The sequence below is a fragment of the Gigantopelta aegis genome, chromosome 4, assembly GCF_016097555.1.
Source record: "Gigantopelta aegis isolate Gae_Host chromosome 4, Gae_host_genome, whole genome shotgun sequence".
Lineage (NCBI taxonomy): Eukaryota > Metazoa > Mollusca > Gastropoda > Neomphalida > Peltospiridae > Gigantopelta > Gigantopelta aegis.
The window spans coordinates 79,536,651-79,552,665 of NC_054702.1; the positions used below are offsets into that span (position 1 = coordinate 79,536,651).

Consider the following 16,015-nt stretch of genomic DNA (forward strand, 5'->3'; position numbering starts at 1 on the left):
GACTTTGATATACCAGTCATGACTTGAAACTCTGACGTGGTCTATATTTGGTGTTTTTGATCTGACTCCATGCAAACAAGAAGAAAGTGAGACATCACCAGCATGATATGATTCAACCTATTATTATATATTGTTCAAGAGACTGAGTTAATTTCTTGTGTAGAGTATCAGTGTATTCAGGAACAATGTGTTCTGGTCATCCTAATGTCGGTGGTAGCCCAAACTTCATGTACAAAATAATTGAGAAGCAAAACCTGGCAAGAAACACATAGAATATACAATTATTGTTATTTAAAATAAGAAATTGTGTTTAATACTTAATTTTACTCATTAAAATACTGTTTTAGTCAGAGAGAATATACAATTATTGATATTTAAAATAAGAAATTGTGTTTAATACTTAATTTTACTCATTAAACTACTGTTTTAGTAGGAACATTTTATAATAGCAGCAAATTCATAATAGAGAAACCACAACTATAAATAGAAAAGACATTAAATGTTTTGAATAAAAGACTATTTTCACCAGTTTATGACGGATAGATTGGTGAGTAAAATAACATATTCCACATTGAGATGGACAAGGAACACATATTACAATAATTAAGCCTAGAGACATCTGGCTACAGATTGTTTTAAAGCTATCTTAGCATTACGATATCATCAAAACTTTCATAAGCTATGACATCACTGTGAGACACACTATTTCCCCAATAGTTTTACAATATCATAGTGCAAAGATGGCTTGGAAAATATGGGCCCTGGATATTAATATTTTCTTAAATGATGGAATGACTTGTTTATGTTGTACGGTAGTTGTCTTTGATCACGGGTATAAACTTTTAAAGTAGTAGAAGTTAGTTTAATCATCCACCATCTCAAGACAAAACAATCAGTTACTTTTCCTTCGAAAGTCGTTTTGATTACTGATGTTTTCCTAATTACTAAAATACACCTAATTGTTCGGTTCTACATTGAAATTTCCCTTCAAAACATATTTTTGCTAACAATTAAAACTACTGAATTACTCCAAGTATCAGAATGGTTACAAACATATAGACTACAAAAAAGAAAAAAACTTGCAACATTATATAACAGAATTAATTTCAAAATGATTAAAACTATAACATGTGCTTCTCAAATAATGGCAAGTGCAATTTAAATACACATTTTAAATATCAGGTTTTGGGGATTTCTTTCTTCTTTATGGTATTAAATTGCTCAATAAAACTGAATTTTCTAAAAGGTAGAAAGAGGTAGGACTATGTACTAGACGTACAAAGTACTAGTAGAAGTTATTCATTATGCTTTAGGGATACCTGAAAATTTGTCGGAAAAAAATAGCTTGCCTTAACAAAACATAATTCTCAATTTATCAAAAACTATACTTTTAAAGCTTATAGTGGGATAAAATAACACAAGTTTAATGTATTGCATTACATTTTGACACATTTTGCAATAAAATCATCGTGAAGATTATTTTATTGCTTATTTAAAATAAGTCATAATCATCAGAAGCTAGGTGGTAAATAACCCAGTTAAAAACAATACACATACAAATATTCTGACCAATTCTGATATGAACATGTGTTGGGGTATGTACCCAAACTTTGATCACATCTTTAAAACCAGTGTTCATTTCAAAGTAAACTAAAAACTTACAGAAAAATGCATGTACTAGTATCATTCGAGAAAAATGGCACCAAGAATGTTTACTGCTTATTACAAATCCCTAACTGGTGTCACATCTGTGGACTAGGTTTCACTGCACTATATACTGATATGGAAAGAAATATGATAACACAAATAGTACGGTAACAGCAAATACGGACTGTTACCAGAACCCTCATCCATAGTACCAGGGCCCGTTCCACAAAGCGATCGTAGAGCTAAGATCACCTTAAATACATAAGGTAGATATGCACTTAAGATGATCTTAGCGATAAGATTGCTTCGTGGAACGGGGTCCAGACATTCACAATGTTACCAGCAGTCAATCCCACAGTACCAACATTTAGTCCCACATGAAACCTCTGTATTTTATACTGCCATATCTACTGTAGCAGTGAATTCAAATGTGTCTCGGATACCATGTGCTCCCTTATTTCTCACCATCAGTACATTGCCATGGTTACTTCCGAACTGTGTTTGACAGTACACATTCTTAACTGATTAATTGGCCTTTAATTTTTATGGATGTCTTCATGCAGGGCTAGCTCTCGGTTAGTAGAAAACGTTGCCAAATTATCTACTAAACTTCAAAAATGACAGAAACCCAGTTATTTTCTAACAAAATATCATTTATTTCATGAAATTATTTCACCAAATTAAAATAAAATTCGCCAATTGTTTTTGAAATTCGCAATTGGCGAGTGCCATATCTAGTCCTGTGACAGTGGATACATGTAAGTATCATATGTTAACTTCCCCAATGATGTCTGTGCTCACTCATTGGTTTGATCTACTACTGGGATAGGAACCCAGTGTCCACCAAGTGTTGGTGCCATGATTAAGTTGTGGTTGCCGAGACAAATACAGATACTGTCAAATCACTTTTATTTATGGTAATCTAATGTTTCATACAATAATTCATGGACTTGTGCAGTTAATTAATGTTAAGGACAGAATGAAATATAATACATGTGTACATATAATATGGATTTATGAAATTATCTTTTTAATCCATGATTGCCAAACAAAATGTTGTTTTTTAAAGCAAAACCATGAACATTTAGTCTCATGAAAAAGAAGAAATTCACAATTCATGGTCATAAATATCTGGATGATAACAAAGATAAGATGATAAAATCTAAATAATTTGACCTTGAGCATCCTGATCATTTAAAACTAGAAAAATTACTTTTTATTATGCAGAATTAAGTAAGGTCATCAGCTTTAGTTTGTTAAATGATTATTCTATAGGATTTAAAAAACTAGGCAGTCATTGTTTGAACTTAAAACACCCACTAAAGCCAGTACAAAAAAATAGCTTTCTACATTACAACTATAAAACACAACAGATCTTATCACCAAGACAACCAAACTTGAAAAACCAGTCACACAAAGTGTTAACATGTCTCTTCTGCTCATAATTCTATAAATATAAAAAACAAAATACACATATAAATTTCTGAAATCAATATTAAAATATGCATATTGTATTAATAAAACAATTTGGTCCATAAACCAATGCTGACCCACTGTGATGTCATTAAGGATGGGAACAGACACAGGTCTTCCTGCTGGGAAATGTGCCAGGAGGGTGGGGCTGTTGTTTTTAATAAACATGTATTTTTCTTTTTATAAGTGGACCTAACATTATTGTGTATGGTGCATCCATCATACAGCCTGGGCACAGTTAAAGTTTGTTTTTGTTCAACAACACCACTAGAGCACATTCATTTATTAATCATCAGCTATTAAATGTCAAACATTTGGTAATTTTAACTCATAGTCTTCAGAGGAAACTATTTTTCCATTAGAATCAAGGGATCTTTTATATGAATTTTCCCACAGTGAGGATAGCACATACCACAGCCTTTGAAATACCAGTCATGTAGAACTAGTTGGGATAAAGGAAAAAAAAAAACATTTAGAGAATGGCTCCACTTTGGAGGTTTGATCCTAACACAAATAACCTCTATTCTCCCCCCCCCCCCTCCCCGCCCCTCCGTAGAGATCCTATGGTGTAAATGTATCTGAAATTATCTTCACCCATGAGCAAAGAGATAATGTGAGTAGTACAATGCAGATCAGAAGTAAAACATAAAAGGTTATTGGACAAAGATGTGCTGTCATGATGTTTATTAGACAGTTTTATTCTCCAAATAATCACCAAATATAAACTTATTAATAAAATATTTCTTTTAAAACTAGAAAGGCCATTCCTTTAATCCCAATTATCACATGATCTGTGACCTACAAAAGGGAAAGATTTCCTGTAGACATAGATTAAATGCAGTATATTTTTCAAGTTGCTAACAATATTCGCCCTATGAACTTTCTCAAATAATTTTTTACAAAGTAATGTGTTGTGTTCACCAATTGTAACTGTATAATGATATCAAATGGTAAAAGATATTGTGCATGGTGAAATGAAACTGTATAAATACTATTTAATACTGTCACCAAATGTATTGTAAAGTAGAATATTACAGTGATTTATGTTTTCAGTAATAATTAAGTTTTTCCTTACTTGTTTATTTCCAAAGTTTTAATATGTGCAGGAATGTCATTAATGTAAATATTCCTTCTTTTTTTAAAAAATAAAAATTTGATCTATTGACCCACTACTAAAATAATTATTTAAATTTGAGTAAATAAAAACAAACAAACATTGGTTTTAATGTTAAATGAAACATTTCCTTGCTAATCCAATGTATTAATGAACAAAGTACAATGCACGAAGTTAAGTTTGTTAAGGTTGAATTCTGGCCAGGTCTTGTGTCTGCTTTACATTTGGTTCCTGGAACTGTCTGGAACTGGTTTCTATGTAATCATCATCTTGTTCCCATTCAACGACCTGTACACATTTGTCTTAATTCTCATCTTGTATTTTGCTGTCTTGAATCTCTCTGCTAGCAGGAAAATAGACTTTGAAACCAAAACCTGTCCTTGGAAACGAGCCCTGAAAAAAAGATAGAAGAAATATATATATTATTATTACTACTGGTTAAGTGATTAAGTATTTTAGAAATATTTATATTTTTATATTTGTATATTGGCACACATATGCACTTGTAAGCACGCGCACGCACACACCAAGAATTTCATGAAATTAAATGTATCTCCAACCATAAAATGTTTCGATGCAATGTGCAAATATTAAATACTGGCAGATAATATACACCAGGTGTATACACTGTGTTATTGTTGAGAAGCTTTACAGACAGGACAAAAATGCCATCGGTCATGCTCTCTATCCAGTGTTCTCACTGTTCCATTTAAGCGGGGCAGCCCGCCTCACTATTGCATTTTGCCGCCCTCCTTTCACGTTCTCCGCCCTCCTTTATTTTTCTGCGCCCCTCTTTATTTTCCCGCACCCTACTATATTTTACAGCACCTATCTCCACTATTTCCAAATGCACACTTTTTTTCCACACAAAGATAATCATCATTCTGCACACTGGACATCAAAGGAAACAAGCCACGTTGTGTACACGTATGAAAAAGCAACTGATGGAAAACTTCAGTAGCTTACGACAAGTAGTACCTATGCCAATTTATATCTCCACGATGCCAATTTATATCTCCACGATGCCAGTTGCAGTCAATGCCGTCATTAAGTTAGAGCCCTGGATATGTACTGTCATGTTTATAGCAAAGTGCATATAAAAACAATTTAAAACTTTTTTGGGGTGATTTTCGGACAGAGTAGCCTCCGCGGTTGTAGCAATTTTCTCTTTTGAGCAAATATTAAAATAACCATGTTAGTAGCCATAGTTTATAACATGATGGGGTGTTGTTAAGCAGATATTAAAATAACCATGTTAGTAGCCATAGTTTATAACATGATGGGGTGTTGTTAAGCAGATATTAAAATAACCATGTTAGTAGCCATAGTATATGACATGATGAGGTGTTGTTAAGCAAATATTAAAATAACCATGTTAGTAGCCATAGTTTATAACATGATGGGGTGTTGTTAAGCAGATATTAAAATAACCATGTTAGTAGCCATAGTTTATAACATGATGATGTGTTGTTAAGCAGATATTAAAATAACCATGTTAGTAACCATAGATGTGGTTGTAGCAGTTTTCTCTTTTGAGCAAATATTAAAATAACCATGTTAGTAGCCATAGTTTATGACATGATGAGGTGTTGTTGAGCAGATATTAAAATAACCATGTTAGTAGCCATAGGCCGAGTCCACTGTTTGTGTCGGGCAGTTTGTATTGGCCACTTTGAATGTCAATATTTCTATAATGAACACAGTGATGAAAGCAATCATTCTGTTTGAATGGTCCTGTTTTTATAATATTCATCAGTCTGACTATACAAAAATGAAGACAGTGATGAATGTGCACTTAAGCCAATCAGACTGAGTATACCCAAAATAAAACTGGTAATGAATGTGCACCAAATTCAATCAGACTGAGTCCACTGTTTTGTTTGTTAATTTGAATTGGCATTTAGTTATACTTATTTTCTTGCTTCTATCCAATTAAGTGGGGCGGGATGTAGCCCAGTGGTAAAGCACTCGCTCGATGTGCGGTCGGTCTGGGATCGATCTCCGTCGGTTGGCTCATATGCCGATTTCTCGTTCCAGCCAGTGTGCCACAACTGGTATCTCAAAGGCCATGCGTGGTATGTGCTACTCTGTCTGTGGGGTGGAGCATATAAAAGATCTCTTGCTGCTACTGCTAATCAAAAAGAATAGCCCATGAAGTGGTGACAGCAGGTTTCCTCTCTCAATATCTGTGTGGTTCTTAATCATATGTCTGATGCCAAATAACCGTAAATAAAATGTGTTAAGTGTGTCGTTAAATAAAAACATTTCCTTCCTTCCTTCCTTCTATCCAATTAAGGATCAAGTCTGTCCAGGAGAGTGTATTAGAGGTTAGTTGTTAGTTGTTAATGGTTAGTAACTTAGTTGTTAGTTGTTAGTAGTTAGTGGTCAGAGAGATGTCAGTGGTGAGGCCATTGAGTCATTAAACTCGCTCTGGGTGAGAGTCGGTACCAGGATGTGAACTCAGTACCTACCAGCCATAAGTCTGATGGCTTAACCACGACACCACCCAGGCGGGTTTTGGTCTCTTTAAAGTTTTTATACTGTTCACCAGTCTATTACTGAAAATGAAGACAGTGATTACTGTGCAAAACGGCCAATCAGGCTTGAGTCTACTGTTTTAGTGTCTGCTTGCTTATTCAACAAAAGTTAGTTTGTTTATACTTGTTTATTAATCATCGGCTATTGGATGTCAAACATTTGGTAATTTTTACATATAGTCTTAGAAAGGAAACTCGCTACATTTTTCTATTAGTAGCTAGGTAACTTTTATATGCACCATCCCACAGACAGAATAGCACATACCATGGCCTTTGATATACCAGTCGTGGTGCACTGGTTGGAATGAGAAATAGCCCAATGGACCCACCAACAGGGATTGATCCCAGACCGACCGCGCATCAAGCGAGCACTTTACCACTGGGCTACTCAACAAAGGAAAGGAAAGTCTCAGGAATGTTTAATCAGCAGCTGCTGGAAGTGAGGGGTGGGATTTAGCTCAGTTGGTTGAGTGCTCGCTTGAGGTCCATGCGTTGCAGGATCGAACCACTTCGGCGGATCCATTCAGCTGATTGGGTTTTGTCTCGTTCAAACCAGTGCACCACAACTCAACAAAGGCCATGGTATGTGCTTTCCTGTCTGGGAAAGTTTATATATAAAAGATCCTTGCTGCATTAGAAAAAATGTAGCGGGTTTCCTCTAATGACTATGAGTCAGAAATACCAAATGTCTGACATCCAATAGCCGATGATTAATTGCTCTAGTGGTGTCAATAAACAAAACAAACTTTTGGAAGTGAAGCATTTGTTTCCAGACTGTAAGAAGATACCACTAGAGCTCTTTCTTCTAGGTAATTCTTGTTAACAAATCTCTACCAAAAAAAGCTATTCTTTTTCGCAAATATCTTAATAAAATATTGTCAGTAAAATACAATCAATTTAAGACTTTTGCTTTACTGAGGTAAACCTTTTAGCACCAAAACCAAAAATGGAACACTTCAAGAAAAGTCTTCAATATTCTGATGTTACTATATGGAACAGCTAGCCTACTGATATCAAACGGTCTATGAGTCTTAATATATTTAAAAAGAATTGCTTTAAATACTATTTTGATAAGATGTAATCATCACTGTCCATATTGTTAGATACTATGAAACTGAGTTGCATGAGCATGACTTCTTTGTACATTTGTATATATTGTATAGTTTATATTACATATATTATTATATTATATGTGCTTATAATGCAGTGAATTCGTTTTGTAGAGAAGGCCTCAGGGGAGAAACATTTTGTACTTACTTTTTAAATAAAGTACATGTATTATTATTATTATTATTATTATTATTATTATTATTATTATTATTGTAGTAAGCAGCATTCTCACATTATAAATTTTGAAGTAACAACTTGTAGTATTACTAGCAACTTGAATCATAACACTGCAATAAAAACAAGAATACCTGTGAGGTACATGATACGCCCATCAAAAGTAGGTCATGGTAACCTAGTTATGGTATGCAACACTCTCCCCCATCCCATCCCAACTTGTATTTGCAGGCAAGGTTTGATGATTATATTGATAGGGATAATATGGACAGGATGAGGATTTTCTTTAATGTGTTGTAATGCTTGAAAAGTAGTTCACAGTGACCTACATGTACATGTATATAGTTATGATATATGACACACCAATATCCTAAGTTGTACGTGTATGCAAGGTCTGATGATCCTATATGAATTTTTCACATACGTAGACCTATGCAACTATATACCAAATTTGAATGATCTTGGACTTATTATAAATATAGTTTGTTAGAAATGGAGCTAACCATAGAACTTTAATGAGTGGATAGAAAAGAGTGTGATCCTTTACATTGTGTCCAGACATACATGCATCTGTGGTAACCCCTCTTGACCTAAACTGGAAGGAAGGAAGGAAATGTTTTATTTAATGACACACTCAACACATTTTATTTATGGTTATATGGTGTCGGACATATGGTTCAGGATCACACAGATATTGAGGGAGTAAACCCGCTGTCACCACTTCATGGGCTACTCTTTCCGATTAGCAGCAAAGGATCTTTTATATGCACCATCCCACAGACAGGATAGTACATACGATGACCTTTGTTATACCAGTTGTGGAGCATTGGCTGGAACAAGAAATAGCCCAATGGGCCCACCAACGGGGATCGATCCTAGGTCAATTGCACATCAGTCGAGCGCTGTACCACTGAGCTACATCCCACCCCTTGACCTAAACTGACACATTTCTTTGGCAATGCACACAGTGACTCCTGAATGGCAACTGACACATTTCTTTGGCAATGCACACGGTGACTCCTGAATGGCAACTGACACATTTCTTTGGCAATGCACACGGTGACTCCTGAATGGCAACTGACACATTTCTTTGGCAATGCACACGGTGACTCCTGAATGGCAACTGAACTTTTGAAGTACTAGTAGGAAATTCATTTAAGCTTATATATTGTTCAGTTTTATCCGTAATGTTTGGGTTACCATTTGCTAATCAGTTGAGAAATTTAAGAGTAACTCAGCTTTTTAAAAATGTAGTCTGGTACTTTCCACATATATTTTGTATACTGGTTAAGCAGAGTTCTCACTATATGATTTGTTCCATGAGATTTGTCGGCCCTACTTGTAGTAGTGAGTGTGTGTCAAATATAAGTGTGTAGAAATTTCCATTGAAATAAAGAAAATATAAATACATATATACATGTATAAGAAATGTACTGGTGGTATTATGTAATAAACCAATTATTGACCACATTTTGGACAATAATAGGTTTCATGAACCCATGACATCTGAACATTTTGACAATAATAGGTTTCATGAACCCATGACATCTGAACATTTTGACAATAATAGGTTTCATGAACCCATGCCATCTGAACATTTTGACAACAATAGGTTTCATGAACCCATGACATCTGAACATTTTGACAATAATAGGTTTCATGAACCCATGCCATCTGAACATTTTGACAATAATAGGTTTCATGAACCCATGACATCTGAACATTTTGACAATAATACGTTTCATCAACCCATGACATCTGAACATTTTGACGTCTGTAAACACCATAACATTACACTAAGTTACAAAACTCTTGATGGTTGAACTTTAATGTGATTTGTCGTCAGAAATAGGACATGTTCTAATCATTACGACTCTGACATGACTTGTCGTATAAAGGCTTATATAGACTGGATGCTGCATGTGCATGCGGCTCGGCTGTTGTGTCTGCGGATTGCGGCTTGCAGCTTGGGCATTATAGCCGTATAGACACCATATATGATTATTACATTTCATCTGGCCGCATGCGTTCTGCAGACACACGCATCACATCCAGTCTAGAAGCTCTCATTGAAACAAATGTATTTCAATCTTGTTTTAGCCGAACCGCTCACAGGCACCACATCCAGCCTATATGACTATAGACTAATGTCGTATTTATGTTTTAGCCGAACCGCTCACAGGCACCACATCCAGCCTATATGACTATAGACTAATGTCGTATTTATGTTTTAGCCGAACCGCTCACAGGCACCACATCCAGTCTATATGACTATAGACTAATGTCGTATTTATGTTTTAGCCGAACCGCTCACAGGCACCACATCCAGCCTATATGACTATAGACTAATGTATTTATGTTTTAGCCGAACCGCTCACAGGCACCACATCCAGCCTATATGACTATAGACTAATGTCTTGACCGCTCACAGGCACCACATCCAGCCTATATGACTATAGACTAATGTTAGCCGAACCGCTCACAGGCACCACATCCAGCCTATATGACTATAGACTAATGTCGTATTTATGTTTTAGCCGAACCGCTCACAGGCACCACATCCAGCCTATATGACTATAGACTAATGTCGTATTTATGTTTTAGCCGAACCGCTCACAGGCACCACATCCAGCCTATATGACTATAGACTAATGTTTTAGCCGAACCGCTCACAGGCACCACATCCAGTCTATATGACTATAGACTAATGTCGTATTTATGTTTAAGCCGAACCGCTATCCAGTCTATATGACTATAGACTAATGTCGTATTTATGTTTTAGCCGAACCGCTCACAGGCACCACATCCAGCCTATATGACTATAGACTAATGTCGTATTTATGTTTTAGCCGAACCGCTCACAGGCACCACATCCAGCCTATATGACTATAGACTAATGTCGTATTTATGTTTTAGCCGAACCGCTCACAGGCACCACATCCAGCCTATATGACTATAGACTAATGTATTTATGTTTTAGCCGAACCGCTCACAGGCACCACATCCAGCCTATATGACTATAGACTAATGTCGTATTTATGTTTTAGCCGAACCGCTCACAGGCACCACATCCAGCCTATATGACTATAGACTAATGTCGTATTTATGTTTTAGCCGAACCGCTGATCCAGCCTATATGACTATAGACTAATGTCGTATTTATGTTTTAGCCGAACCCCTCACAGGCACCACATCCAGCCTATATGACTATAGACTAATGTCGTATTTATGTTTTAGCCGAACCGCTCACAGGCACCACATCCAGCATGACACTAATGTATTTATCCAGCTCACAGGCACCACTCCAGCCTATATGACTATAGACTAATGTCGTATTTATGTTTTAGCCGAACCGCTCACAGGCACCAATCCAGCCTATATGACTTAGACTAATGTATTTATGTTTTAGCCGAACCGCTCACAGGCACCACATCCAGTCTATATGACTATAGACTAATGTCGTATTTATGTTTTAGCCGAACCGCTCACAGGCACCACATCCAGCCTATATGACTATAGACTAATGTCGTATTTATGTTTTAGCCGAACCGCTCACAGGCACCACATCCAGCCTATATGACTATAGACTAATGTCGTATTTATGTTTTAGCCGAACCGCTCACAGGCACCACATCCAGTCTATATGACTATAGACTAATGTCGTATTTATGTTTTAGCCGAACCGCTCACAGGCACCACATCCAGCCTATATGACTATAGACTAATGTATTTATGTTTTAGCCGAACCGCTCACAGGCACCACATCCAGCCTATATGACTATAGACTAATGTCATATTTATGTTTTAGCCGAACCGCTCACAGGCACCACATCCAGCCTATATGACTATAGACTAATGTATTTATGTTTTAGCCGAACCGCTCACAGGCACCACATCCAGCCTATATGACTATAGACTAATGTCGTATTTATGTTTTAGCCGAACCGCTCACAGGCACCACATCCAGCCTATATGACTATAGACTAATGTCGTATTTATGTTTTAGCCGAACCGCTCACAGGCACCACATCCAGCCTATATGACTATAGACTAATGTCGTATTTATGTTTTAGCCGAACCGCTCACAGGCACCACATCCAGTCTATATGACTATAGACTAATGTCGTATTTATGTTTAAGCCGAACCGCTCACAGGCACCACATCCAGTCTATATGACTATAGACTAATGTCGTATTTATGTTTTAGCCGAACCGCTCACAGGCACCACATCCAGCCTATATGACTATAGACTAATGTCGTATTTATGTTTTAGCCGAACCGCTCACAGGCACCACATCCAGCCTATATGACTATAGACTAATGTCGTATTTATGTTTTAGCCGAACCGCTCACAGGCACCACATCCAGCCTATATGACTATAGACTAATGTATTTATGTTTTAGCCGAACCGCTCACAGGCACCACATCCAGCCTATATGACTATAGACTAATGTCGTATTTATGTTTTAGCCGAACCGCTCACAGGCACCACATCCAGCCTATATGACTATAGACTAATGTCGTATTTATGTTTTAGCCGAACCGCTCACAGGCACCACATCCAGCCTATATGACTATAGACTAATGTCGTATTTATGTTTTAGCCGAACCGCTCACAGGCACCACATCCAGCCTATATGACTATAGACTAATGTCGTATTTATGTTTTAGCCGAACCGCTCACACGCACCACATCCAGCCTATATGACTATAGACTAATGTATTTATGTTTTAGCCGAACCGCTCACAGGCACCACATCCAGCCTATATGACTATAGACTAATGTCGTATTTATGTTTTAGCCGAACCGCTCACAGGCACCACATCCAGCCTATATGACTATAGACTAATGTATTTATGTTTTAGCCGAACCGCTCACAGGCACCACATCCAGTCTATATGACTATAGACTAATGTCGTATTTATGTTTTAGCCGAACCGCTCACAGGCACCACATCCAGCCTATATGACTATAGACTAATGTATTTATGTTTTAGCCGAACCGCTCACAGGCACCACATCCAGCCTATATGACTATAGACTAATGTCGTATTTATGTTTTAGCCGAACCGCTCACAGGCACCACATCCAGCCTATATGACTATAGACTAATGTCGTATTTATGTTTTATTAGGTGTACTCACAATATGATTCGATAAGTCAGTGAGACAAATTGCATAACAACACTTCTATAACAATTGTTCAGTCTCACATTTGTATGCTTTTAATTCTTGTTAAAAATGATTGTTTTAAATATAATTTTGGTGTCCTAATTTTGATGAACATATTTTGGGCACAATGTTTGCTATCATAGGCTCAAAATAGCCATTGGTGGAGTTTCACCCATGGCTATTCTTTTTAAAAATTGCCGTGGGATAAAACTTCTTAAGTTCGAGCCCTGTTTTATATTTACACTATTATAAAGCAAAATATCTGAAAAGTGTGGGGGGCACATGCCCCCCACAGACTTACGGCTGATAGGTACTGGGTTCACCTTCCCAGTACCGACTCCCACCCATAGCGAATTTAACGACCACCACACCAACTTCTTTCACACTAAGCACTAACCCAGTGTCCTGGACAGAAAGACAGTCCAGATACTGAGGTGTGTGTCCAGAATGGCATGCTTGAAGCATAACTAAATGTATATAAGCACAAAAATAACTATAAATGAAATGAACCCACTTGCAAAGATATCCCACCCTCACCTCCCCAACCTCACCTTCCCTACCCCATCATGGTAAACCCCCTCTTGGCTCTGCTTCTGAAATCCAATGAACAAGTCACGTTTAACAGTGAATTATTCATACACTGAAGTACATAGTATGTGCACGCAACTGTACGTGTAAGAATCATCTAAGCAGTGTGACCAGGTGTACCAGCTAATGGGCACTCCAAGGACATTCCGTTATCCAATATGTTTTGCAAAACACACCCTCACTCAATTAAGAGGCTGTCACAGGTGGCAATGCACTACATCTAACGCTGCGATATTAGTCGGACATCAATCACGGAACGGTGGGCCATATACCTGTTACCAGTCATTGAGAACCTCATGGCTACTGTCAATCTCACAACAATTAGCCTGCTGGCTGGTCAGTCCACGGAGAATAAAAGAATGAAGAATGATTTATGTTCAACACTATATATAATAGTCTGTGCTTATATTAAACTTTTAGAGTAACAACAAATTAACCTTGGTGATGGTGTGATTAACCAAGCCGTCAGAATATGAGATTGGTAGGTATCGGGTTCACATCCTGGTACCGGCTCCCACCCAGAGTCAGTTTTAATGACTCAATGGGTACGGTAGGTGTAAGGCCACTATACAGACTTCTTTCTCACTAACCACTGACAACTAACCATTAACAGGCACGGATACAGGCGTGGGCCCAAGCTTATATACTGTAGATCCTGAAATTTTAATGTGATCATAATATTAATGCGAAAAATGCAAGTTCGTGTTATTCGCATTAATAATATTACACATTTATTTCTGTTTTGTATGTGTCCCACATTATTAAAACATAACCCCCCAAAAATTAAAATTCTAATATATTTATAAAACAGAACTGAGAACCAAAAAGTACACAGACGTGTGGTGTTAGGAAAGTTAATATTTCAAAGGGAAACTTGAATTAATTTCATGTCACATTTTAGTCTTCCCATTGTCATTCACATTATTTTAGGGATGCGTTAATTTCAGGATCTACAGTATTAAAAGTGTAATTTGTTTACTTGTTAGCAGGGCTGGGCATATCCTAAAATTTTCAGTTGCTTGCTGGGCAAGTAACTCTTAATTAGGGGCCCAGGTTATTCCACACCCTCCCATTTTTTATCAAACAACATATATTACAGAATACTAAAAATTCAAACTTAAATTATCCCGTCCACCTTTCAAGGACCTTTAAATTCTATTTTCCAAAACAACAACAGATTTTGGGACCTCTCTATTAAAAAATCCTGGATCAGTGCCTGCATTAACACACTAGATGAGACAGACAGGCCAGATAGTTGAGATGTGTTCCAGCACAGCATGCTTGAACCTTAACCGCATATATGCACATAAATGAAAACTGAAATATAGTCAATTGTCTCCACCTAATAGATTGCTGGCTACAGCCACTAAATTTGAGAAAGCATCACATCCGAGATACCAGTAAGTAAACATACATATTTTGTGGAGGAAAATAAAACAAAATCAAAATCACTACATAAATTGGCATAATGGGATTTCTAATTCATCAAATACATTGATTGCATCATGTTGTGTTTGGTGGCAAGAAAATCAGTTCAATAATTATTATTATTGCACATCTTTTCCATGTAGGTGAGTGCTATTTTTTAAATTATTACACATACACACAACCCCCAAATCCATTTTGTCAGTCAAAACACCGGTCAGTCAATTAATATTGCAGATATCAACCATGCAGTGTCTTATTGCAGTACTGGATGAGAAGGATTGACCAGCCTCCATCACGTCGTGGTTAAGCCATCGGACATAAGGCTGGTAGGTACAGGGTTCGCAGCCCAGTACCAGCTCCCACGCAGAGTGAGTTTTAATGACTTAATGGGTAGGTGTAAGACCACTACACCCTCTTCTCTCTCACTAACCACTAACAACTAACCCACTGTCCTGGACAGACAGCCCAGATAGCTGAGGTGTGTGCCAAGGACAGTGTGCTTGAACCTTAATTGGATATAAGCACGAAAATAAGTTGAAATGAAATGAGAAGGATTTTACATGCTTCATATACCTTGGGTTGGCCGACTGGTAATTAGTATGGCCAACCTATCTCTTCCACTCTGGATACAGCAGACCAATTAAAGCAGTTTAATAGTAACTGGTCTTTGCTCGTTTTACTACAGTAACCTTGACAATTCACACCTTTGAACCCTAGTGAACATTCTAGCATGACATAATAAAAGATGTTCATCTTTAGGACATTTCCTAT

At 37.0% G+C, this 16,015-nt stretch overlaps 1 protein-coding gene across 1 annotated transcript in view; it reads right to left on the bottom strand.

Moving 5' to 3' along the window:
• Positions 1-455: 455 nt before the first annotated feature.
• Positions 456-16,015, bottom strand: part of LOC121371167 (DNA polymerase epsilon subunit 2-like) — an 82,505-nt gene continuing 66,945 nt past the window's right edge. Inside the window, exon 15 of the mRNA XM_041496848.1 lies at positions 456-4,627. Coding sequence (XP_041352782.1) covers positions 4,538-4,627 — 90 coding nt within the window. The 3' untranslated portion in view covers positions 456-4,537. The remainder of the gene's footprint in view (positions 4,628-16,015) is intronic.